This window comes from Strix aluco, chromosome 2, assembly GCF_031877795.1.
Source record: "Strix aluco isolate bStrAlu1 chromosome 2, bStrAlu1.hap1, whole genome shotgun sequence".
NCBI lineage: Eukaryota > Metazoa > Chordata > Aves > Strigiformes > Strigidae > Strix > Strix aluco.
In genome coordinates, this window is record NC_133932.1 from 112,667,856 (window position 1) to 112,693,117 (window position 25,262).

Below are 25,262 nucleotides of genomic sequence, written 5' to 3' on the forward strand. Positions count from 1 at the left end.
TTTACACACGACTTGTAATAGGCTTTTTGCATTTAAACATTTTTTTGCCTTAGTTTGAAAGGGTGTGTTACTATGTGGTTTCTCTTCCTAGGTGCTTTCATATGCACCTTTTTTCTTTTCCTGGTAATTAAGTGTCTCAAGCTGGTAGCAACTTCCAGGCTGTCTCTCTGCCTAGAAGTGAATGATCCTGAGTGTAAGCCTGGAGTTAAACAGAAAGAGCTCTCTTCTCTTTACTTCTGTGATCTTACATCTATTCACCAGTTACTATTTCCTCTTGTCAAATGAAGCAATAGCAAAGCTTTGAAATGATGTTGCAGCTTTTCCAAAGAACAATTTTCCTCTCCTATTGCCTCCTTCTGCCTTTCCCTGTATATCTGATAGTACATCAGCTTCCTCTTGAAATGATCCCCAGTAGAGCACTTTAGCTGTTTCAACAGGGGTTTTTCTGAAGGTATTTTTTAGAAACTGGCTTCTACAGCAGAGTTTGGTTATAATGAACAACAACAAAAAAAATCCTTCTACCTTGGAGAACCAGTCTTGTATGCACTAATGCATGTGTTGAACTCTGTGCCTGGAATATCCCCACTGGATTCAGTCAGTGGGATTGTTTGCACACACAGACTTAAACACCTGTGTAAGTGCTCACAAGGTGAAGGCTTTAAATCTTACTAGAAGCGAAGAAGCATTGCAGTGCAGGAGAAACTAAACCAAGGCAACTCACATTCATTGTCTTTATTTTTAGCTGTGTTTCTAAAATGGCTGTTATTTAACAACACATATAATGAAGAGAACAGTGATGATCTTCCAAAGAAGTTCTTTACCCCACTCCAGTGGTTGACATCACTTTGATCTAGGCAGGATATTCAGGAAACTTGAAGTCCGGGCAATTTCCCAATGATGCTGACTGAATATCTGGTGTGGCAGAAGACATCAAGGGCTACAGGATTTAATCCTAGCACAGTTTTTCAGATCAGTAAGTGACATAACCAAAACCTTTCCAGAGTTAGTTTCTTGCTGCCGCTGCAGGATTGAACTTGAGTTTAGTCTGCTCCAGTGTTTCTCTTTGATGTAATTGCCTAGGAAATCACATAACAGTAGTCTTTTGAGTTGACAGAATTTTAAATGCTTATGGGTTTGAAAATAAGGACCAGATAAGGACTGTATCAGGAGTCAGATTAATGGCCATCCTGCAGTGCACAGACCTTGGCTGAGGTGCTGTCATTGATACCTTTGCCTCAGAGGAGAAGTTATTCTGTATGGAGTTGTTTGTAGCGTGGGAGTGGAACTGGAGCAGCTTGTCTTGGTGGCCCAAACCTTCAGTAAATCGATGGAAATCCTGGCATGGCCAGCATATGTTCAATGAAGCTTACAATTTTTACAGCCTTTCTGTACAAAGTTTCATGGTGAACTGAACAATGATTTAGGATGCAATAGGCTATTCACAATATCACAGAGTTTTCCTGGGGGCATTGCTAATACCAGTGCACCATGCCAATCCAGAACAGTTGAAAAAAAGGATGCTTGGAAAGCTGGAAAGATTTTTTGTTCATAGTAACACACAGTGTCAATGAATTGTGCAATGGAAAATCTGTAAGCGTGGATCTTTCTGGGTTCTGAATGAAGCGGAGGAGAAACGATGCCTCTCAGAGCTTTTGTTTCAGATTCTAAGCATCTTTTGGTATTCATCATCATTTTCAGTTGCTGTTTTTTAAGATGTGTCTGTAAACAAAGGACTTCTTACGAAATATCTTTTTCAAGGGTAGACTGAAAAAGGGTGGAAGACTTTTTGCAGCAAAAGTTAACAACTTCCAAAGTATAACAATATAAGCAAGTTAATAAACATTGTGTGGTAGGTCTTAAAATTCTTTCCAGATATATATAAGACAACAATACATTGTATAAAATCATAGAATAGATGACCTTTCTTCCTCTAAAAGCCTCAGCAATTTCTCTTTAATGGCAACATAGTATTTGAAAATACTATTTCCTGAATAAACAGTGTCATACTGCTTAACTTAAGGAAATGTACTTCGGTAACAAGAGTTTCGGTGCTTGTTTTTCTCCCTTCCCTTTCTCTAGGACAGTTGCGCTACCTTCAGTGAGTTAGCATAGCCTTGGTTGTGATGGAGAAGGAGGCAAGCCAGCTTGAGAGGGATCACATTCATAGTGTATATGAGAAAATTGCTCCTTACTTCAGTGACACATGTTACAAGGCATGGCCAAAGGTGCAGCAGTTCATTTCACAGCAGGAACCAGGCAGCCTGATTGCTGATATTGGTGAGTGGGGTTGTCTTCACATTGCTAATGACAGTCTAAGTATGTCCTCTCTTTCTATCAAGCAATATTTATGGCAGAAGAGTTTGGAGCTTGTGAACCAAACCAGGGCATCGAAATTGGCAGACTGACTATCAAGTTTGTCTCCTACTTCTCTCCACCATTCATAGTCATATGAAGACAATTTGACTTCTCCCAGTATCCACTAGGTCAACTAAACTGAAGCACTAAACTGAAGCTAAATTTTTTAAGATGTCATTGGTGGATGCTAATGTTGTGTATTGATATGATAATTCTGGAATTTGAAATCTTGTTTAGGTCTTACAACATGTATTGTGTGTGGCTAATTTGAAGCAAGTATCATGATGCTCTCCTGAGTGCTTTGGTGAACAATGTGTGACAGTTTTTAATTCCCCTAAGGTTTGAGAATGTCTAAATGGTACAAGGGAAGCCTCTGTCCTGGCTTCAGCACATGCATCAGAAGTGGATACATGCTGGTTGCCCAGATGAGATCTGGGAATTAACTCATCATTTCTACATTTTTAGGCTAGACTTCTAAATAGAGTTTGGAACCTGAAATCCTTTCCAGCAACACATATGTGTAGTCTCCCCACTATAGCATGAGAAAGTTTGTGAAAAATTACTGAGGGTTGGGCTAATCACACTAACTTTTGGGCGTCATTCAAACTTTATCATATACTTTTCCCAGTTTATCACAGTCTAAAAACTGGGAACTATATTCCTACCAGATTTTGCAGTGTTTTCAATGTGAACAAATAAGACATGTACAAAGAACCAGCACATTGAATTTTTACCAATGTCACAGACTTTGAACTTTGTTAACACTGTAACTTAAGCTCAAGCTTGGCTCTTGGGTTTTGGCCTGCAGAGGCTGTTGGCATGCTGTTGTGGGGTCTGTGGCCAGAGACAAGTTCTGTGTGAAACACAATTGCCAAGAGTGGTGCCACAGCACTGGAGAAGAGTCTACCTGCAGGACTCTCCTGTGCCCCTCCATCCCCGGGAAGTAGCCTCTGGTGTCGGATTAGAGGAGGTGTATTTAGTAGCTGTTGTTTGGTTTATACTGGAGCCTTTCCCTCCAAAAGTGAAAACCAGAAAAAGTCCTAGAGTTCTCTTCCAGTCAGAGCTCCATAGTACTCCTCTTTCTGCTCTTTTTCCTCAGAAAATAGTCTAATATTAGCCAAGTGCTGACACCATTTCACAGCACCTCTTCTCAGCTGGTGCTGAAGTCAGGCATGGGAAGGACTGAGAGAGCTCCAGCTTTTCTCTGGATATCTTTCCTTCATTCCTGGGAGATGGGATCAGCAGTCAATATTAGACAAGCAGTTAGGAGCAGACTTCTATCTGCAGCTGAGCAATGATTCATCTCCCATTCAAATGGCATAACAGATTGATGGGGCTCGGACTCTCCTTGCTGAACATAGGCACCCGCACAGGGTTTCAGAATAGGTGCTATGGGATGGCTGTAACCTAAATACAGGGATTTAAATATTTGAAAGGCTCCAAAATAACTATAATTTTTTAAAAAATAAATGCATTAGAGAGAAAATCTGGGCTCTGGCCCAAGCTTAATGTTTGGTGTAAGTGTAGCCATAAACAGCATGTGAACTAAGGTCTGCACACGGTAGAGGGTATTATGCTAGCCCAGTGCATTTACCTCCCTGATCTTAATCTGAACTATGTTTTTTATGATGCAAGTGAGAAGTCAAGTTTTTAAAATTAATGATCTACTTTAAAATGCACTTTGTGTTAAGATTCAGATAATTCTGCAAACAAATTATCAAAAATTTAGATAAGATCCGTTTAACTGCTGACACTAAAATTGTTCTTATCTAAAGATGTCTGCCTTTATTTCAAAACAAGAAGTATTTCAATTTGACAAGATGTAAATTTCTGTGTCGCAGGCTCCATTATGAAAAGGAAACTGCGTGGAGATACCAGAAAAAGAAACTCCACTGTTGTCATGGTGACAGCAATTAGCAGCAGTTAAAACAGCAAACAATGGATTTAATGGTTTGGTCTAATAGTGACTTAATTACTTAGCAGTCTAGTTTGTCTATCAGCATTTCAATACACAGGAATAATTCAGTGCTGTGCTCCTACTACACGATGCTTTCACTTAGCATTTTGAGTGTATTACAAGCAGAATTGCAGTAGCATCATTATCATAAATATTTTTGATTCCATATGTGGTGGGAAGGCCAAGTAAATGCTCTCTAGCAATCCCACTTGAACACCTCCTGTCATACAGCAGAGAGCCTGCTAGACAGAAAGGAGCAGTCTGTGCTCATTGTACTGTGATGGTAAAAAATAACCTGAATTCCACTGCAATCGTATCTCCTTTAAAATGGGTGGAGAATTTCAAGCTATTAGGCCAGTCAAGGTCATACATCATTGCTTATGTCAAGAATACATTTTCTTTTGCACAGACACCAAATATCCACCTTTCTCCTCCTCATTATTTCTTCAGGCTGTGGAAATGGCAAATACCTTCACATCAGTTCTCAAGTCTATAAACTGGGTTGCAACTACTGTTTCCCATTGATGGAATCAGCACGAAATGAAGGCCATGAAGTAATGGTATACCATAGCTTGTGTCTGCCTTATCAAAGTGAGTGCTTCGATGCTGTCCTGTCCATCACTGCTAAGTTCTGCATGCTGCCAGTGTCTATAGGCCAGACCTTTAAAGAGTCTAAACCACTTAGGCAGGCATTGCAGTCTCTTCTAGGTTTGGGGTTTTTTGTGACCAACAGAATATTGTGGGTTGCATAGACCACGTAAATCTGTATTAGAACAAAAAATGTATAGTATTGCAAATTCAGTGAAAAACTGCAAAATGGGTAAGTCACACAGATGTGAGTTGAGTTTTATTCTAGTCCAAGCACATCTAAACTGCAGTGTGCAAAACAGGAGAGGAGAGCCTTGTTTGTGCCTTATCACATGGAAGAAATTTGAAATGTTGGCTCCAGCAGGAAGAAAATATAACAAAACTTGCTTAGGAACACTGAGCATATTTGAAGCTCACTATTAAATTCTTCTGTCCTGGTTTAGCCAGGATAGGGTTAAGTTTCCCCAGCAGTGGGGGGAAGCTCTAGCCAGGTTATTCAATACCATGCTGACATCACATCCGGGGCGCCCAAGCGCGGGAGAATCGGTGAACACGTGTGTTATGCAATATCTCTGCTCTCACTGCTCTATCGGTACATATCTTGCTCTGTTCATTGTTATTACTGTTATTGTTATTGTTATTGTTGTTTGTGTTGCTGTTGCACTGTTGTATTAAACCTCTCCTTATCTCAGCCCCGGGGCTTTGTATTTCACTCCCTTTGTGGGGGAGGGGCAGCAGCCACGTGGTCTCGGACCCCGGCAGGGCCTAAAACACCACATGTACTTTTCCAAACACTGTTTTTTACTCCCATGCTTCATGATTTGTCAGGCAACACAATAATTTTTGTGCTTGAAGAATGATGACCACGGAGCAGATCCTCCTGGAAACTATGCTAGGGCACATGGGAAATAAGGAGGTGACTGGTGACAGCCAACATGGCTTCACTAAGGGCAAATCGTGCCTGACAACTTTGGTGGCCTTCTACCACAGGGTTACAGCGTTGGTGGATAAGGGAAGGGCAACTGACGTCATCTACCTGGACTTGTACAAAGCTTTTGACACTGTCCCACCTAACATTCTTGTCTCTAAATTGGAGAGACATGGATTTGATGGATGGACCACTTGGTGTGTTGTCCCACAAGCAGGGTTGTTTACCCTGTGTGCAAAATGCCAATATACACACAGAGCAGAGGTATTTTATTTATTTCATGTTTGCACAAAGATGGGTGCTAGGTGGTAATTCCACAAAGCTAGCACACCACACAAAAGGACTTTGGTGTATTTGTACACTTCAAACTACACAAATACACATTTACTGTAATGACCATTGGTTAGTTTCTTATCACTTTGTCTTTCACTGGTTAACAATGTGCCTCTTCTCGATTTAAAGTTATAGTGTCTTTTAATTATTCTGTGCAAACTCAAAGGGTGAGGGGGGCACATCTTCTTGGTCTTAAATTGAGTTGGTGGTTGCGATCTCCCCCTGCCATCTTTACCTTTCCTCCAGTTACCACAGATTTTTGCTGACTTTATGCTTCTGTCGCAAGTACTCAACTTTCAGCATCTTCTGGGCAGGATGTTTCCATTTTATCCATCTTTCAGTTTCTCTTCAAGGGCATAGTCTTAGTAAGGCCTGCATTGTTTATGAAAAGTATAACTTACATAGTAACTTACATAGTAAAGCTTTACATACTAAAGCCATGACTCCCTGTCCTCCTTAGAAGATTTAAATGCAGTATATCTGATGCTAACTTGAATAGTGGCACTGTAACCTAGGCACTTATTCAAACATACGGTTTTACACAGGTAACATTTTGATAAGGAATTGGCTTGATGGTCACACTCAAAAAGTGGCGGTCAACAGCTTGACGTCCAAGTGGAGAGCAGTGACGAGTGGCATTCCTCAGGGGTAGGTGTTGGGACCAGCGCTGTTTAACATCTTTGTTGGTAACATGGAAAGTGCATTGAGTGCACCCTCAGCAAGTTTGCTGATGACACCAAGCTGTGTGTTGCAGTTGACACGCCGGAGGGAAGGGATGTGCCATCCAGAGGGACCTTGACAGGCTTAAGAGGTGGGCCCATGCAAATCTTATGAAGCTCAACAAGGCCAAGTGCAAGGTCCTGCACATGGGTCAGGGCAATCCTATGCACAAATATGGGCTGGGCAGAGAACAGATTGAGAGCAGCCCTGCAGAGAAGGACTTGGGGGTGTTGGTTGATGAGAAGCTCAACATGACCCGGCAATGTGTGCTCTCAGCCCAGAAAGCCAGCCACATCCTGGGCTGCATCAAGAGAAGTGTGGCCAGCAGGTCGAGGGAGGTGATTCTCCCCCTCTACTCTGCTCTCATGAGACCCCACCTGGAGTGCTGTGTCCAGCTCTGGAGACCCCAATATAAGAAAGATATAGACCTCCTTGAACAGGTCCAGAGGAGGGCATGAAGATGATCAGGGGGCTGGAGCACGTCCCCTATGAAGACAGGCTGAGAGAGTTGGGACTGTTCAGCCTGGAGAAGGCTCCAGGGAGACCTTATAGCGGCCTTCCAGTACCTAAAGGGGGCCTACAGGAAAGCTGGAGAGGGATTCTTTATCAGGGAGTGTAGTGATAGGATGAGGAGTAATGATTTTAAACTAAAAGAGGGTAGATTTAGGTTAGATATAAGGAAGAAATTCTTTCCTGTGAGGGTGGTGAGACACTGGAACAGGTTGCCCAGAGAAGCTGTGGCTGCCCCCTCCCTGGAAGTGCTCCGGGCCAGGTTGGACGGGGCTTTGAGCAACCTGGTCTAGTGGAAGGTGTCCCTCCCCATGGCAGGGGGGTTGGAACTAAATGATCTTTAAGGTCTTTTCCAAGCCAAACTTTCTATGATTCTATGAAGCTGATCCAGCTGGAAAGTAACACAGCAAAAAGAAAGGTTGTTTTTAGTGAAATCAGTTATCAATTGCTTCACTGCAGAGAAACCTGTTTCAGCAAAAGCAGGAGGTAATGCAGAGGAAGAACAAGGAGCCAATGACAAAGCAAGCAGAGGAGCTTGTTTCAGTGGCACTGCCACCTTAAAATGTTCATCCAATACCCTCAGATTTAATTTCTTGCAAGATTTTTCCTTTTTGTTTAGTTGCCCTTTTCAACCTAACAGCTACCTGTCTTTGCCACTGTTAAAGCAGACATTGAATGTTAGCTTTAGCATTTGCTTTTTTATCTTTTAAAATTTGAGGGTTCTTTTCTTTTGGGAGTCTTGAAATTACTCAGCCACCTTTTTAAAGTTAGTTAGTAAGTTTATACTGATCAAAAGATGGACAGTACTGTAAATAAAGCAAATACAGTGCTCAGCAAACTTGATTTTTCTTTTCTCAACTAAAGGAGTGTGAAGGTCTCTAAGCCTTGTTAAATCAAAGTGAAATGTTAATACCTCTCACATCTCTTGAAGTTAGTGAGTAGCCTGCCACAGCCTCTTCTCCATGTCTTGGGTGACTTTTCTTTAAGCCCTGAAGGACTTTACTTTTTAAGTCCATGTCCACTTGACATTTGATGGAAATTTGAGATTGCATTATTGTCACTGGTACATCATGGTACGGAGATGGGAACCATGCTCAGCCACACTGTCTGAAAATCTTTCAGTCATGATTTGATAAATGTGACTAATAGCTAACAGTTGTTATTATCAGGGTTTCACATCCTTTTCCCAGATGGAGTAACAACCATCATGTGCCCAAGGGTGATTTGGCATTTTCTGGAAATCCAGGGTAAGGAAGTGAAGGACAAGCCAGATTTGTCAAAAAGGGTATGTAGCAACATTCAGAAATTGTCTGACTCAGAAGAGTCTGTGCCCCAGGAGTACTTGTGAACAGTCTGCAGAAAAGCAGAGTAGCTGGGCTGAGGTTGCTGCTGGAGATGCAGAACTACAGACCTTCCCATCCACAGCAAACTGAAAGCTCTTTTGCACAGCTGGTGTGCGAGAAGCCAGAATCAGTGAAGAATCCAGAAGGACACTGGGGTGACAGGTAGAACTGTGTGGTTATGGACTGTGGTCCTTTCAACACCATAATATGGCTGCAAATTACGAAGTTATTTCTGTTACAGCTTTTACCATAACAGATCATTCATGAACCATAGTAATGATCATATTTCCTTATTATTGCTGAAAAATATGGTTCAGATGCATTATAAAGCTTCAAATAATGTGTTGAATTATCATATATACTATTATATAGTATAATACTTGTATAGTACATATATACCATAGTTTGGTAAGCAAGTGTTGTCTTAATCTTCAGGAGTTTGTCAAAGGAGGCAAGACATTTCTGTAGATGTTCAAAAGCCAGGTCTGTAGTAGGAAATATTGGCAGAAGAGGAGCATCAAGCCTAACATGATGATTTTTCCTCGGACTCAACACCTACTGTGTGTGCATATATAACGAAGTATTTTTGCCAGTTCCATGACTGACATAACCTATACTGACAAGAAACAAATCTAGACATGATATATCAGCAAAAGTTTAAAATGTGCTGCTTTCAAAGGCTTAACTTTCTGTTCAAGGAGACGAATTTTTCCTGTGAGTATGCAACTCATTCCACAATGTTTTCACTGCCTTAAGAAAGAAATCATACTCACTTTCCCGGTGTATTCATAACATAATTTTATTTGAGATTTAATATCACTGAACAACAAAAATCACCCCCTTTGCTATATACTGATGGCTTTGTTAATGTTAGCATGATGAAGCCATTCCTGTATGATTGAAATAAGTAGGATTTCTGCCACTTGCAGAAATGGAAAGAGGATTAGCACTCATGTTTCCACTTAGGCTAAGGAATTGTTCTGAATCATAATACAGGACTGATTTTTTAGCATGGCTTTACCTCTGTCAAGGTGGTTTTCTCCTTTATATGGAAAGGTCATGTTCTGTGTTAATAAAATCTTGTATATGCAGAGCTCTTGGACTCTGAGATGGGCAAGGGATAAGAAGAAGCTTCTTCTATTAATTTAGATAAGTAATTTTTTCCTCCAAATGCAGAGGTGAAGACATGACATTTTCCTCTCCTATTAGGAGTCAAATACTCAAGTCAGTAAAGTTATTTTTATATTACTGAAATATCTGATCAGACTTTTCATCCCAGTGGGAAAAAAAGGTTCCTGGAGTGAAGAGCATCAAATAGCTTTCCTTGGTGTTAATACCAGTATGTGAAAATTGACTTTGCTTTAATCTGTGATCTTTTAGTCATGTGGTAATTTAACAGAGAAAGTGAGGGAAACCTAAGGGACATAAACCTGTCTGGTCCTCTAATTTACACTGTCTGAGAAAATGGTCTGCGTAATTTCAAATAGTATAATTCTTAAAGTTTACAAGATGGAAGAGTATCTTGGGGAAAAAAAGAAGTCCAAATAAAAGGTCCAGGAGAGTTTCCTTACTATATAACATTCTGTCTTTATGGTAAAATTCAATGAGATGCTGTCAAGGTTTAAACCTGGTCAGCAGCCAAACACCACACAGCCACTCACTCACCCCTTCCCTCTCAGGACTGGGAAGGAGAAAATAAAGCAGAAAGCTGTGAGGACAGGGAGGGATGATTCACCCGTTATGGTCATGAGCAAAAGACAGATTCATCAGGGGAAGAAAACGAACATAAATTTAATTCAGACACTAACAACACCACCACTTAACAGACAGAGTAGGACAGTAAAAAGCATTACCACATCTTAAAAACACTTTCCCCTCACCCCTCCCTTCTTCCCAGGATGAGCTTTGCTCCCGATACCTCTACCTCCTTGCCCCCAGTGACGTAGGGGGCAGGGAATGGGGGGGTGCAGTCAGTCCTGCCGCTTCTTCCTCCTCAGGAGGAAGACTCCTCACATTCTCCCCCAGCTCCAGCATGATTCCCTTCTCACGGGAGACAGTCCTCCACAAACTTTCTCCAACATGAGTCTCTCCCACAGGCTGCAGCATTTCCCTAGCTGTTCCGGTGTGGATCGCTTCCATGTGTTGAAATCCTCTGTGTGTCGAACTACAACCATGGGGGCTTCCTGCCACACAGTCCTGGCCTTCTTTGAGTGCAGCCACCTGCTCTGGTGTGGGGTCCTCTACAGGCTGCAGGTGGGCATCTGTTCCACCAGTGACCTCCATGGGTGGCAGCAGGGTGGCCCTGCCATCTCACCGTGGGATACAGGGGAGTCTCTGCACTGACGCACTTTCCCCCCTTCCTCCTCCTTTTTTCCACTGACCTCAGCGTTCACATGGGTGTCCTCCTCACAACTCCAACCCCTCCTCCCAGGTTCCTCTTCTTAAATACATTATCGCAGAGACGCGGCCACTGTTGCTAATTGGCTCGGCCTTGGTGCAGAAGCACATCCAACTTGGAGCTGGGGGAGCATCGAGAAGCTTCTCACACAGGGCCACTGCTGTAGCCCCCTCCCCAGCTACCAAAAACCCTGCCATTCACACAAACCCAACACAGATGCTGAACAAGAAGAAACCAAGTATTAGTATCAGATCATATCAGAGTAGTTACATTGCACTGTTGTGCCAATTAATATGGGCACAATATTGCAGTGCTGTCATGACATAGTTTCTTTACCCCATAAAGAAACATCATATTTCTGTGCAACTTTGGTTATTTCTGCATAACACTGAGTTTTGTCAGATAGGTGTATCTGCCAGTTCTCCTAAATTCTGTTTTTCCTAAGGATCAATCGGGATTACATTCTAAGAGGGGTTTTTTTTCCAACAAAAAGACACTGTGGCCAGACAATTACATTCCCTAAAAGAAACAACGTTAAAGGCACAACAAGAAATCCGTCCCCATGGAAAGCAGAGTATAACAAGGTGTGGTATGACAGCATCAGGATCTCTTTAATGCCATAGAAATTGAAAAGAAATCATCAGAAAATGTGACTATCAATAATTACAAGGAATGCTGTGAAGAAGCAAAGTCAGGATGACTACAGCATAACATGAATTAGAACTAGGATAAGGTTTTATAAATGCATATGAAGCAAGAGGAAAACAAAAAGGAAAGAAGACAAAATAGCAGATGACAGGGGAAGCTGCATTTTTCTTTGGTCTTTACAAAAAGTTAATAGTAGTCATCAACAAGTTAGAGTTTTAACCAGAGGATAGGAGTTTAGACTATAAAAAGGAAATAACGTCTTAAAGAATATTTAGATAAATTAGATTACAGAAATTGTTAGGAAATCATGACATTAATCTTAAAGTGCTGTGAGCTAGCAGATTATCTTTAAGATCTCCAGCAAGTGAAGAGAAGTAAACATAATACTTGTTTCCAAAAGAGAAAGAAAGGATATCAAGAGGAAGACAGCTTTAGATTTATGCAAGGATACTAGAATAAATAATTTAAATAATCTAATTTAAATAGAATAAATTATTTAAACCTACAGAATACTAATGTAATGGGAAACAGCCAACATGTATTTGTCAGGAGCAAGCCAATCTGCTCTCTGTCTTTGACAGGGTAATCATCCCAATAGACAGGGTAGCAGGCAAAGACATGATATATCTTGACTCTTGTGTCATTGTTGCAAGCAAAATAAGTAAATAGAGCTAAGAATATGGGAAAAAATCATTCTCAGAATGGCTCAGTGGTTCACTGTCCAATCAAGACGCATTTCAAAGGGGATGCTTTTGGAACCCACCCTACATCTGTTTCAATGCAAAATTTTAATTAATAACTTCGATGGCAGACTAGAGAGCATACTGAACAAATTGTGTGTGACTCCTATGTAGAAAGAGTTGGAATTATTTTGAAAGATGGTATTTGACATCCAAATGATGGAGAGTTGTCTGAAATCAACAAGAAGACATACAGAAACAACAGAGAGGAATGTACCATGCTCGGGAAGGAAACATTCAATGAACAAAGTGAGAAATAATGGCCAGGCAAGACGGACCACAGGCCAGATATGTGTGAGTTGTGTGGTGCTGTTACAAAACCAGGCAAATACCTTCCTGGGGTATGGTGACAGCACAGTTTCATGGAAGGCAGAAGAATGAGTCACCCTCCTGTGCTTGGTACTTTTGAGATCCTAGGTGGAATATCATATCTGCAGTTGAGGATCATGCCTTACAAAGTTTACAGTCAATATGGAGACATTTTAAATAACTGATGTTTAGAAAATCTGAATTATTAGAGGAAGCTGAAGGAATTGGGTTTGGTTAGTTAAGAAAGGAAAAAAAGAAAAGACTGAAGGAAACATAATAGTCTTCTAATACATTTTCACAGGGGTTTTTTTACAGATTTTTACAGAAAGCTGTTCTTTATTTGACATGGGAAGAAAAAAATATCATCTTACCCCACAGCAAAGGTTATTTACCTCAGACATTAAAAGGCTTTTAAGAGCAGGTTAGACAAATTTGGGCTAAGTGTTTAATTTTGCCTTCGAGCTGGAAAATGAACAACTTCTATTTTTCTGCATCTATTCTAATGTAAAGGTCACCTGGCCTTTTTGAGAAAAATCCATTGCCTCTCCTATAACCAGTTGCTGCCTAATGTTAGTACAGGTCCTCTCACAGCAGCAAGCTCTCCTCCCTGATGCAAGTCAGAATGCAAAATACTAACAAATTCTGAATATCACAGGAGGTCTTGGAGACAGAGGAGAAATGCCACCCATAGTGGGATTTTCTGGTTTTGACAATCCACAGACTACCTCTGCTTCTTCTGAGTCATCTGCAAGCCCTGATTTCAGCTTTGGTCTCACCACTGTTAGCGTTTTATCTATAGGCTGCCCAGAGAGGTGGTGGAGTCCCCATCCCTGGAGGTATTTAAGAGTCGGGTTGACACAGCGCTTAGCGATATGGTGTAATTGGGAACTGTCAATGTTGGGTTAATGGTTGGACTGGATGATCTTCAAGGTCTTTTCCAACCTAGACGATTCTGTGATTCTGTGAAGTGAATAATAAAGTTATTTCTAAGCTAGTAATCACTAGCTTCTTAGTTTCAGATTCTTAGAAATGCGGAGAAGCTCCACAGGACAGTCAGAGCCTGTGGTTGACACCTGCAGGCTTTATCTGTCATTCAGGTGGTTGCTGTCACTGGGCTCGTCAGCTGACAGCGTTGTCTATTGGTGAAATTCTCACCAACAGCGAGGAGCCTGATTTCTATCATCTCACTTAATTAAATCAGGAGCTTTGTGTTCCTTGCACTGATATTTTTCATGCAAGTTATAATTGATTTATCAAAAATATCCTAAGTTAATTTCCAGTGGATGATACATAGTTATCTCAGGATGGGGTCAGGTCAGAAAACTTGACTCTCTCTTTTTCTTCCCTTAGAAAAATGTGCATCACAACACAGTGATCTCTGCCCCTTACAATCCCCTCTATTGCCCCAAGTTGCTCTGGTTGTTCTGGTGCAAACTCCAAATGCACCCTTATATTTAGTTTTTTTCACAGTAGCAGTCAGCAGCCTGCTCAGTATTTTTAAATGTAGTAATTTATTTTAGACCACAATCAGCTATCTGTGGTCTTATCACTGTCGCTGTGTTGACAGTATATCTGTTTTAAATCTCACCTACATGTTCTTAACAACATGTTACCTGATTGCGAGGTCTTGACCAGCTGTTGGGTGTCATTAAAAGAGGTGACAGCTTCTTGCTGGCTGCATAACTTGCTCATGTACGGCTCTTGTCCTCTGCTCTCCCGGGGTGCAGAGCAATGTGACCGTGGTTTTGGAAGGAGGGATGGCTGAGCAGTTTCCATGTGATGGTTTTGGCAGGTTTGTGCTGTCACCTGAGAGCAGGCTTCCAAGCACAGGGGTTTCACTCTGTACTACCAAAAATGTATTCTCCTGCTGAGTAAGACATTGAGACTCAGAATAGATCCAGAAGAGCATTCAGGCGCCTTTAAACCTTCTTCATGAAATAAAGATCCATAGTATCAAGGCCTCTTTTGGGGTTGGTGTCTAACAGAGCATTGCAGAGTTTTTGCTTTTTTCTCTTTCCAGTGCAGCCAAGTCCTCAGGGCACTCACCCAGAAAGCAGGAGAGCTTGATTCACCTTCCGCAGCCGGAGGGGTTTCAAACCTGCATTTCCAATACTTGGGGATGTGCCCCAGTCCTCCAACACTTGGCAGCGTTGGGTGGAGAAAACCACCACCACCATCACATGGAACCTGCAGCTAAAAAGCCCAAAGGAGGTGGAAGAGGAGCTTAAATCTGTAGCCCAGCATGTAGGAGCACACCCAGGAGTCAAGGAAAGACAGCAGCTGCCTGCATTATTTCCTCTGTATGCAGTGATTGACTAATGTAAAGTGTATAAGCAAGATTAAATGGTGGTTGAGACCAGAGGGAGCTGGCTCCAATAGCCCACTGGGAGAGCCCTAGAGGTACTGCAGCCAGTGAGAGCGGGGCAGCAGCTCCAGGCAAACCCATGCTGCTCTGGGTGGGAAGAGGGGAAGAGTAATGCAGGCTTGGAGCAGGCGCCTCGAGGATGGCACAAAGCAAAGGAGGGGAACAGTTTGATGACCTGACTTTATTTTATTATCCTCTTTTGCTGGTTTTAGCTATAGGTGTCCTTACTTCTATGCTGCTGTGACAAGCATTTCAGAATTATCTTTAATATAAACACAGAAGTAGTCCTGCTGAAACCACTGTAGCTACTCAGATGCTTAAAATTAAGTATGTAATTATATTCCTGAATCAAGGTTTTAATAAGTTAATTAAATTTCATAATTATAATGATTTTTATAAAGGCAGCAACCTCATTTGCTAATGCTAAGCATAACTGTGCAAAAATTAAAGAAGGAACAAATTTTCCAACCTAAGTAATTAATGAGGAATGTTTTTAATAGCAAAAAGTTTTTAATGGAAACACTGTTTGAAGTTTACTCAGTAATTCTTTTAAATAATTCTTTGGTATATTAGTATTTTTCCTCCCCTTTTTATTTTTGATACCACCATAATGAAGCGAATAAAATAATATTTAACTTAGAATCATGCCTTCTATATTTCTTCCAATTGTTCCTATTATTAGAGCTGACAGAGATAAAGTGACATCTGAAGTGTGTATACAGTATATACAAAAGAGTCTCCGAGATAAAAATTCTGTGATCCTTAAATACTTTCCAAATGTCTCTGAAGGGATTTAACTTCAATAAAGAAATTTGACAGAGAAAAGCAATTTCTGATTACACAGATTTCTTTTTGCCATTTAACAGGAATTGAATCACTGACCTAAAATATAAATTTTGAAAATTACTTTCAAAAAAAAATTCAAAGTTGTTGATGCTTTCAGTTTTGTTCTCTGAAGACAGCTGGATGACACAAAAATGTATCTTGCATTGTCTGCTTGTTCTAAATAATCCCTTTTAGTAGGATTAGTCACAGTATTAAATTAAGAGAAGGACCAATTAATTAAATTCTTATGAAATGAAGAAGAGAAGAATCTTTGAAATGTTCTCCTTTCCTCCTCACCCTCTCCCTTTGAAATCTAAAATTGCATTGTGTATTTTTCAGTTATGGAAAATCTTTCAGTCTTCAATTTAAACAAAAGTGGTAGGAATGAGCAGTACATGGCACAAAATTAATTTGAATTGACTTCTAGGTACGCTAGGGGAATGTATGGCCAAAATGAAAAGGAATGCTTGATTTATAACAACTGTTAATCCGTGAAGCAAGACCTTGCTGCTGCAAAGAGCTGCCAGGGGTTTTGGACAAGCGTGTGTGCTCACCCCAAACAAATATTTTTGTTCTTAGATTTATTTTTTGCAATTGTTTGTTTGGATGTTTAAAAAATTGAATGTGGTCCTACTTGTCCCCATCACCATGACATGGTGTTGGTTAGTATGATAATGATATAATGTTCATTAAAGTCCTTTTTGTAGTGAACATAAGGGGTTTTTCTAGCTTTTGTTACAAGGGTTGCATAACAGCTAAAAGCTCTGAGTATTCTTCTGTGGAAAAAAGCATGAGGATAAACTTCTGGAAGAAATGAGAGTAGGTAGAGAGCTACAAAGGAGAGCAGTGTAATAATAAGGATGTATCACTAACTCTCTGATAAACCTGGGAAAATGACCACAGATTATTAAGAAAGATTGTGAGGGCTGTGAGGACAGAAAACACAATATTGAGAAACTGCAATTATCCATATGTAGGTTGTGTAAATGATACACAGGGGCACGAAGCCTCTTGGAAAGATTAATCTGAGAACCCACAAAAGGGAAACAACTCTTATTAGTCTGAAATGGTGCATCAGGCCCACATCAATAAGTAATTGTGCAAGAACTACATGCTCTCACTGAATTTAATGTGACCACAATTGAACCTCCTGCTAGGAACAAAAATGCTTTAAAAAATCCACTGCATAAAAGTTTACTACCAAAAAGGAAGAAACTCTTAAGAAAATTGAAAGGGAAAGCCAGAAAGGTAAAATGCTAGCAGACGGGTGTGGAAAGTGCTGAAAGACTCAATGTTGAATGCTTAGTGTAGGTGTGTGGCACCTATAAAAAGGCCGCCGTTCAACAGATTCCTATGTACTTTATAATTACAAATTAAATGAATAGGCTAGTAATAAAGTTTGCTGGTGATGTAGAGTTATTCAGATTTACTGACTGCAAAGAGTTGCAAAAAAGGTCTCGTGAAACTAATGACTGGGTGCAAAATTGCAGAGAAGTACTTGTGGATAAATGCTAGGTAATGTGCATAGAAAAAAATAACTAACTGTACAGGCACAGTGGTACCCTCTGTTCCTGTTTAGGAAAGAGATAGTGAAGTCATTATCAGACTCATTTTCATTGCACTGAAAATTGTTACCTCAGTGTTCAAAACTTGTCAAAAAAGAATTCAGATATTAAGAACAAAAATCAAAATCTGGAAGAATGGTAGAAAATAAATACCTGGTGCATCTGTATCTCGAATACTGCATGTAATTCAGGTTTTCTCCATCTCTGGAAGGATATAGATGAACTAATAAATGTCCTTATAAAGATCAAAGGTGCAAACTATTTATTTACGAGGATAGATAATGGGCTAGAGCTCTTCACCTAAGAAAAAAAGAGTATCATCATAGAAGTATTGTAAAAGAAGTGTATACATCATACTGCTCCTGAGGGAGAGGGAGATACATCCTGGAACCTACAAATGGTACTAAATTAGTGAATAGGGACTCAATTTCTGTGGTTTCTTACAACAGGAGAACCACAGGGAAAGATTTAAACCAGAAGGAATCATTAAAAAAAAAAAAAAATTAAATTGCAGATTCCTTTGACATGTGAATTTCAGAAGTACAAGTGAGTCCAAGGAAGTATCCATGAGGGACAGATCCATCACTGGCTATTAGATACAAGCTCCAGCCTGTGGCTGAGGAAGCTCTTAGGCTGCTGACCACAGGAGGCAAGGGGAGAGGGCATCACTATTCTTCCCTTCTTTCTTTCTGGAACATCTGGTGCTGACTACTGCCACAGCCCTGTGCTGGAGGGATCTTTGCTCTGACCTAGGACGAGTTCCCACCGCCCTGATATTGTTTTCACCACCTGCAAGCTTCTATAATTATTGTAATTTAGGACAAAACTAATTTTCATTTAAAGTACCAGTCATTATGACAAATGCACTTTCAAGCATCTGGACCCTTGTTTTATAGTGTTTGGATGGTGGGAAATCACCTTAAAATATGTTGAACAGCTGGTGAAAGATTGTTCTAGGGGTGCAGCACTGAAGGACTCCAGGAAGACCTTATTGTGGTCTTTCAATGCTTAAAGGGGGCTTGTAAGAAGAATAGAGAGAGACTTTCTACCAGGGCCTGTAGTGACAGGACAGGGGCAACAATTTTAAACTGAAAGAGGGTAGATTTAGATTAGATATTAGGAAGAAATTCTTTACTGTGGGAGTGGTGAAATGCTGGAACAGGTTGCCCAGAGAAGTTGTGGATGCCCCACCACTGGAATCGTTCAAGGTCAGGCTGGATGGAACTTTGACAACACAATCTAGAGGAAAATGTCCCTGCCCATGGCAGAGAGGTTGAACTAGATGATTGTTGAACATTCCTCCCGACCCAAACCATCCTACATTTCTATGAAATATTGCCCCTAGTGCCATCTACTCATCAGTATGAGAGGAGTTGTAGGAGAAGCAGATCTGAACCTTTGCCACTGCAGGAGAGGGAAGCAGGCTCATGTCACTGCTGAGCTGCAATCAAGTGAGTGTTTGTGCTTCACTGCCAGCTAACGTGAGCTGCTCCATCTCTGAAACCACACCTTTACTGCACAGTACAGATTGTTCAGTTTAAACACAATTTCAACATACAAGGAATTTAGTGTCAAGTAAAATAAAGAAATTATTTTTTTATAACTTGCATGCTTTAGGTGAATGTGTCTGCATGGCAATCTTGGAGCCTGACATGTTTGGCTTTGATTAAAAAAAATTGTGTGCAATAATCTGTGATTTCAGGATAGTGTGATGTTGCCCCATGCACATGCTGTTTCCTTAAATTATGCATGTTTAAAAGGAATACATCACCCATAGCTTTTAAAATTATCTGACAAATTTATCTTGACAACACTGAAGTTTTGCTCAGTGTGAGATTTTATTAATACTCTGTAATTTCTTAAATGATACTTGATGCCTTTTTAATTAAAAAGTTATAATGTTTCAATGTCAGTGTCTCGACTAGTGCTAGAAGACCTGAGCTTTTGGAATTGATTTCTGTTCATCTCAAACAAGTGAAACCTACAGGCAGAGCAGCTGAATAACTAAATGTTAAAAGACCCTATTTCTTCAAAGCTTACCTTTTGATCCTCACATTGCTGCAGAGGCTCTGAATGCATCATTCATTGCAGGGAGAGTGTTTTCCTATCTCAGCTGGATTGCATGCTGTTATTCTAAATTGTAAAGTGTCTCTTTTTCTGAGGCAAAATGGATCTGATAGTGAATGGCTGCCCTGACAGACACAGAGAAGCTGTACATACAGAGCTTCTGCTAGCATCTTCTATATTTAAGTTTCTAAAAAAAAGATGAAAATTGAAAGCTTGCATCTTTTTTTTTCCTTGAAAGATCTGTTATTTTTCTGTGGAAACAAACACCTCAACAACTTAACCAAAAACTGTTTTATCATTGTAACATGAAGTGGTATGTGTAGAAATATCTGCCCAAACTGGCACAGGCATTTTCACTGAGGAAAATATAAGGTTGAATATCACTAATTCTATTGCTTTTTGTTTTCAGCATCTTTAATATGTGCCCTTTCCTTTCCAGCACTCTTCCAGGATTATTTCCTATTCTTATTTCTCATGTAACATTCATTTGATGTAGCTGAGACTTTGCTGAAGTCCCTGCTGTGCACCAAGACCTAATCAACCTCAACGTCTGTTGTGAATTGCACTAGAGCTGCGCAGTCAGAAAGCAGGAGCCAACCCGCAGAGCTGCCTTTTGGCAAATTCCTGCTAAAGCCTGATACCAATTGCCCTTTTCAGGGCAAAAATTTTTATTGAAATGGGAGTCAAATTTAAACTCAGTTCTGACTCAAGTGAAGCTGTGCTGCTTGAGTTTCACCATCGTAATGATGAGGTGTTGTCCATGTCACGCATGTTTGTGTGGTGTGGGGGGTTATCAAGCAAGAACGGGATTATCTTATTATTTGTTTTCATTATATGTTTGTTAATGCCAGAAAGAGACAAATGCTAGTTGACTAAGTGTTTTTCACCCATATGTTCATGATTTAAATATATCCCAGGCCGATAGCAAGTGTTCCTTTTCTCTGCTCTGTTACTGACATCTGTCAATAAAGGAGGAGCAATGGGCAGGCAGTTTTAACCTAGTCCTCTTTTAATGGGTATCGTCAGCAGGATCACTAGCACAGCTGTTGCAAGGATCGTGTAAGGCCTCAGTCTTTCAGAAGGGCTTATTTCAGGCTGCAGATGAGCATTAGGTGAGGGTAAAACAGGGCCAGGTTGCTTTGCCACTGACCAAGTGGTAGCCTTTCATTGAGAAAACAAGACTGTTGTGCTTATTGCTGATCTGAAAGATGTCACTTGTTTCAATGTTTCTAAATTCTGCTGTGTTTTTAAAATAAGTCAGTGTGTTATGAACTCCTTAGAATTAGAGATAGTACAATGGTAGATATGTTACAGATAGTACAATAACACATAGCACAATGGAAGATAAATGATGTATTCCTGCAGTGCATACCATCAGCTGCCAGTGTGTCAGAACCAGTCTCTGCCCTTATATTCTGTATTCATTAGTGCCTCGAGGGATACTTAGTCACCTTATCTGTTCTGTTCTAGTGATTCACCATTTTTCAATGGAAGAGAGGTGCATGCGAGCAATAAAAGAGATGGCTTGCATCTTGAGAATAGGAGGCCAGATAATGATATATGTGTGGGCAATGGAGCAAAACCAGAGAAGATTTGAAAAGCAAGATGTCTTTGTTCCTTGGAATCCTTCACCTCCTTCTTGCTCCTTGAGTGAGCCTTGCTCACATGGAGTACAAAAATCAATTCTTTACAAGGACAAAGAGCTGGCTTTGAACCAGGCCTGTCATAAGTTGGATGGGACTTCAGAGGTACACAGGACAGCAAGGAGCTCATCCCGTGGAGGAGAGAAAAAAAGCACCATGCACAGTGTTAGAGAAATCTCTGAGATGGTCTCTGTTCTCAAGATCACTTGACTCAGTATCAGATGTGGGTGATCAGTGGCACCAAGAAGAGCTCATTAGATACTGCAATTACAGTGTTCAGCTGAATGAATTAAACAGAAAAAAAAAAAAAGTTGAACAGAGCTTGGCTTTCTGGAACACACTTCTGACTTTTTTCTACATTGCAAACTGAGTCTTGAAAATACAACAGCTTTTGAAGTGGCTGTTAAACCTGTGCTGCCCATGTCACACTGCTTGAAGGCTTTCAGAAGTTGCTATTCAGAATTAGGACAAGCAACTATACAGCTCCCCGTGGCTGCAGATACTCTTCACGATTGCAGCGGAGTGTTTACCTGACCTGATTTCACATCAGAAAGAATTAGCTGTCAGACAACAACTTAAAATAGACCATCACCTAAATCAAGGAGCTTTCTGCCAACCTCAGAACAAAAGAATGACAGTCTCTTCTCTGCAGAAAGCAGCGATGAGCGCACCCTGACCACGCAGAGCCAGCAGCAGACAGGTCCTGGTGGGGCCTGGCTGAGGTACCACCACATTTTTAAAGAAGGGGAGTTGGCTGAGCTGACAGAGCATCATATTCCTGAGATACATATTATTCATACTTTGACCATGCCAATTGGAGAGTGTTCACAGAAAAGACTGAAGTGTTAAAATCTAGGGGAAATTTCCTTATTGAAATGCACAAAGAATACTTAGGGGCTTTCTTCCTTTTGAAAACTCAGCGCCTTTGAAAATCTTTCCTGAAGCTTTTTATAGCCCTGGGTTCTTTTTGGGGGAGAGGGAGACTTATGAGGAGGAGACTGCTTTGAAACTCTCAGGTTCTGCGACTGCTTTCTTTGATTTTGTTCTTAAAATACATCTCTATTGAAATTTTTTTTTATAGAGTTACTATTTCAGACCGAGAACATTTTAGCGCACTGACCCCTTTTCATAAACAGCTGCCAGCTGTGTTTTGTTGCTTGAAAATAGGTAAAACACAGTTGGAAGGTGATTGCTGTATTATTTTTTACATGTACATTAAAAGTCTTTGTTATTAATTTATAACTATATAATCATTCATGTCAACTTTTTCTTTTAAAATTTATTGTAGTCTGCCACTTGATGTAACATAACGTGGGAAGTAATTGAAAGACACACTATTTTATTAGAGTTCACTTTGTCAGCCTATATGATACTTCTAGTCATACTAGACAGACAGTTTTTTATGAGAATTACTAGGTGTATGGAGCCCTCATGGCAGAGACAGTAACTCATGACACTGTCATAGTCCAGAGATCTTTTTCATTGCCTTGGAGCAGTCACAGCCAAGAAAGCAGAGATATTTGCCTCCATATATGCCATTACATGACCCCCCCAAAAGATAGTTTAAAAGTGAACTTGACATGTATCCTTAAGCCTGGATTGCTCTTTTTCCCTGTCAGCAAAAATAGGATGAGTCGGAAGGATTTAATAACTCACTTAAATCTGTACAGTGAATGAGCATAGCACAAAAAAGTGTTCCAGTGACCGCTAGTCAACTGAGAAAATATTTATTAAGATCAGCATGCAATACTAATGCTTTTATCTAGACTCACCATTTGCAAAGAAGATTAGAATAATTATCTGATTTTTATACATAAAGAAACTGAAGTAAGTAACTTTGCTTAAGGTTGGAATGTAGAGTAAATATTTGGAAGAAAAACAAAGAAAAAACCCAAGCAACAGGGCTGCTTTGCTGATGATTATTTATGTGCTGGAGAGGTCTGTCTGTAATTTTACTTCCTGCCTTTGTTTCTGTGGATTTAGGAATCAGCAAGTCAGAGATCAAATTTGATTTTTGAGAAATAAGCCCCTCCATGTTCTTTATATGTCTGTCAGTAGCAGATGCATATCATGTTTTTCCAACGTAGCATGGAACTGTACAGTCATCTGAGTTTTTTAATGCAGCTTTAATTCAATTTGGGTATAATATCTGTAATCACATTTCCTTTACTTCCTCCCATGGAGTTCATGTTGGCGGTATCATAGTACATCTTGTATTTTCAGGTGGAAAAGCTAGAGGGGCTAATCAGGCTCCTCCATCTGTAATGACTGCCTCTGCAGTGCTCCTTTTTTCCCCCTAAATGTTAGTATCGTCGTGCAAGTGAAGAAAATCATTTTCAGTCACAAAATGTTGCTGCCATTCAGCTCTGACGACACCATTCCCTTCATTTTGTACACTTGTTCCATTGCCAGAAGGACTTGACAGCATCTCCTTATTTTTCAGTGCAGCTTCAGTTTGCACTAGGCAGCAGCAGCATGTTGCAGCTCTGAGTCTCTCCATCATGTCTGCTCCTATGGTTCAACAGACTGTTAACCCACACAATGCACCAGAAAAATGCCTTTGATCATAGCTGCCAGTCCTTGCCCTCAAGCACGCCTGATGTTTAGTTTTCCTGGAAACCAAAACAGGTATTTTAATGGAACCTGACTGGTCCTCTTGGAAGGTTTTAGCTTGCTCCAGCATCCCCTGAACAAAAGGCCGTCACCATTTCCAGTTCTTCCCTAGGGTGCAATGAGTCACTACTAGATTTCTCCTAATGCTGATACCCCCGGCCTGCCTGCTCCAGGTCAGGTGTTCCCAAACAAGGTCCATGTCACAGGCACAGTACTAGCCTAACTGGAAGGAATTTCAATCTCTGGACAACTGTCAGATGCTCTAAAAGCAACTCTCCCCTCAACAAGGAATTAATGTCCTTGTTTGGAATGAAACAAACTGCAAAGGCCCACTTCTTGTGTAGCGAAGTGCTGCCTAAGGCATGGGTGAGACTTGCTTCCACACAGGATGGCTTCCACTCAGATGGTTGTCCCTGGAGGGTGCCGAGTGCTTCCTGGGATCAGAGCAAATTCAGCCTCTTGCAAATGAAGCTGCCCCAGGACAGGGCCCTGACTATGCAGGGAAAGAAAGTAAAAACATGGATTTGGTTGGAAGCATCACGTATTAATACTTCCTCACATTTATGCATGTCACAAATGTTATAAAGCCATAAGCTCTATTTGAAATTCTCGTTTTGATCAGGATGCCAGTAGCAAAACCAGGATTGAGTTCATTCCTTCATTTCTACATCACAGTCCGCATTTGTAGTCCTCAGGGTAGGTGCTGCCTTGTGCCAAGGGATATAGCAGGAAAATGCTCTGAACTCCTGAGCAATATTTGGTCCTAATTTGTTTTCCTCTTATGCTCTTTGCTGTTCTGAGATGGATTTTAGAATAGAAACGTACAATTTTTCTGGCCCCATTTAGGCATCTAGACTGTAGATCTGTATGTAAGTCTAGCTTTGAGCTCCATATTGCCTGTGGAGTTAATTGCAAGAAATAGCCCCTTTGGAGGATGAACCATGAAATACACCTTGAGGAGCTGTTGGGATTAGAGCACTCATGTTCAGCGCCTGCTTATCTCTTTCCATTGCTTGTGGAAGGATCTTAGAGAGGAGCTCAGCCTGAAACACTGATTCTTGGATGCTTCAGTTAGGAGAGATGGATCCTACCTAGGAATCTTTTAAGTTCTGAGGATGGAAAAAAGGAGCACAAACAACAATAAAATCAGACAGATTCATCCCTCACTCTGCCTTTTGGCCAAGCAGTGCTGCCTACATATCCCTATTTTGTAGGAACCATGTGGAAAAATTCATTGCTAAGCTGGGAAAAATAAGACAAAAAAGCAGCAGCCTAGCTCAGCTCTTCCTTACCACATCTGCCACTCTGAATTTATGGTAATTTGAGGCCTCACCTGTCCAAGAAACACTTTCAGA

General features: G+C 40.6%; 1 protein-coding gene across 1 annotated transcript; it reads left to right on the plus strand.

Annotated features, from left to right (window-relative positions):
* Positions 1-2,123: 2,123 nt before the first annotated feature.
* Positions 2,124-22,223, plus strand: LOC141920047 (putative tRNA methyltransferase 9B). The gene is given in 5 exon segments (XM_074816733.1): positions 2,124-2,277; positions 4,763-4,925; positions 21,099-21,301; positions 21,947-22,087; positions 22,090-22,223. Coding segments are annotated over 5 exon segments (795 nt in total).
* The last annotated feature ends 3,039 nt before the right edge of the window (positions 22,224-25,262 follow it).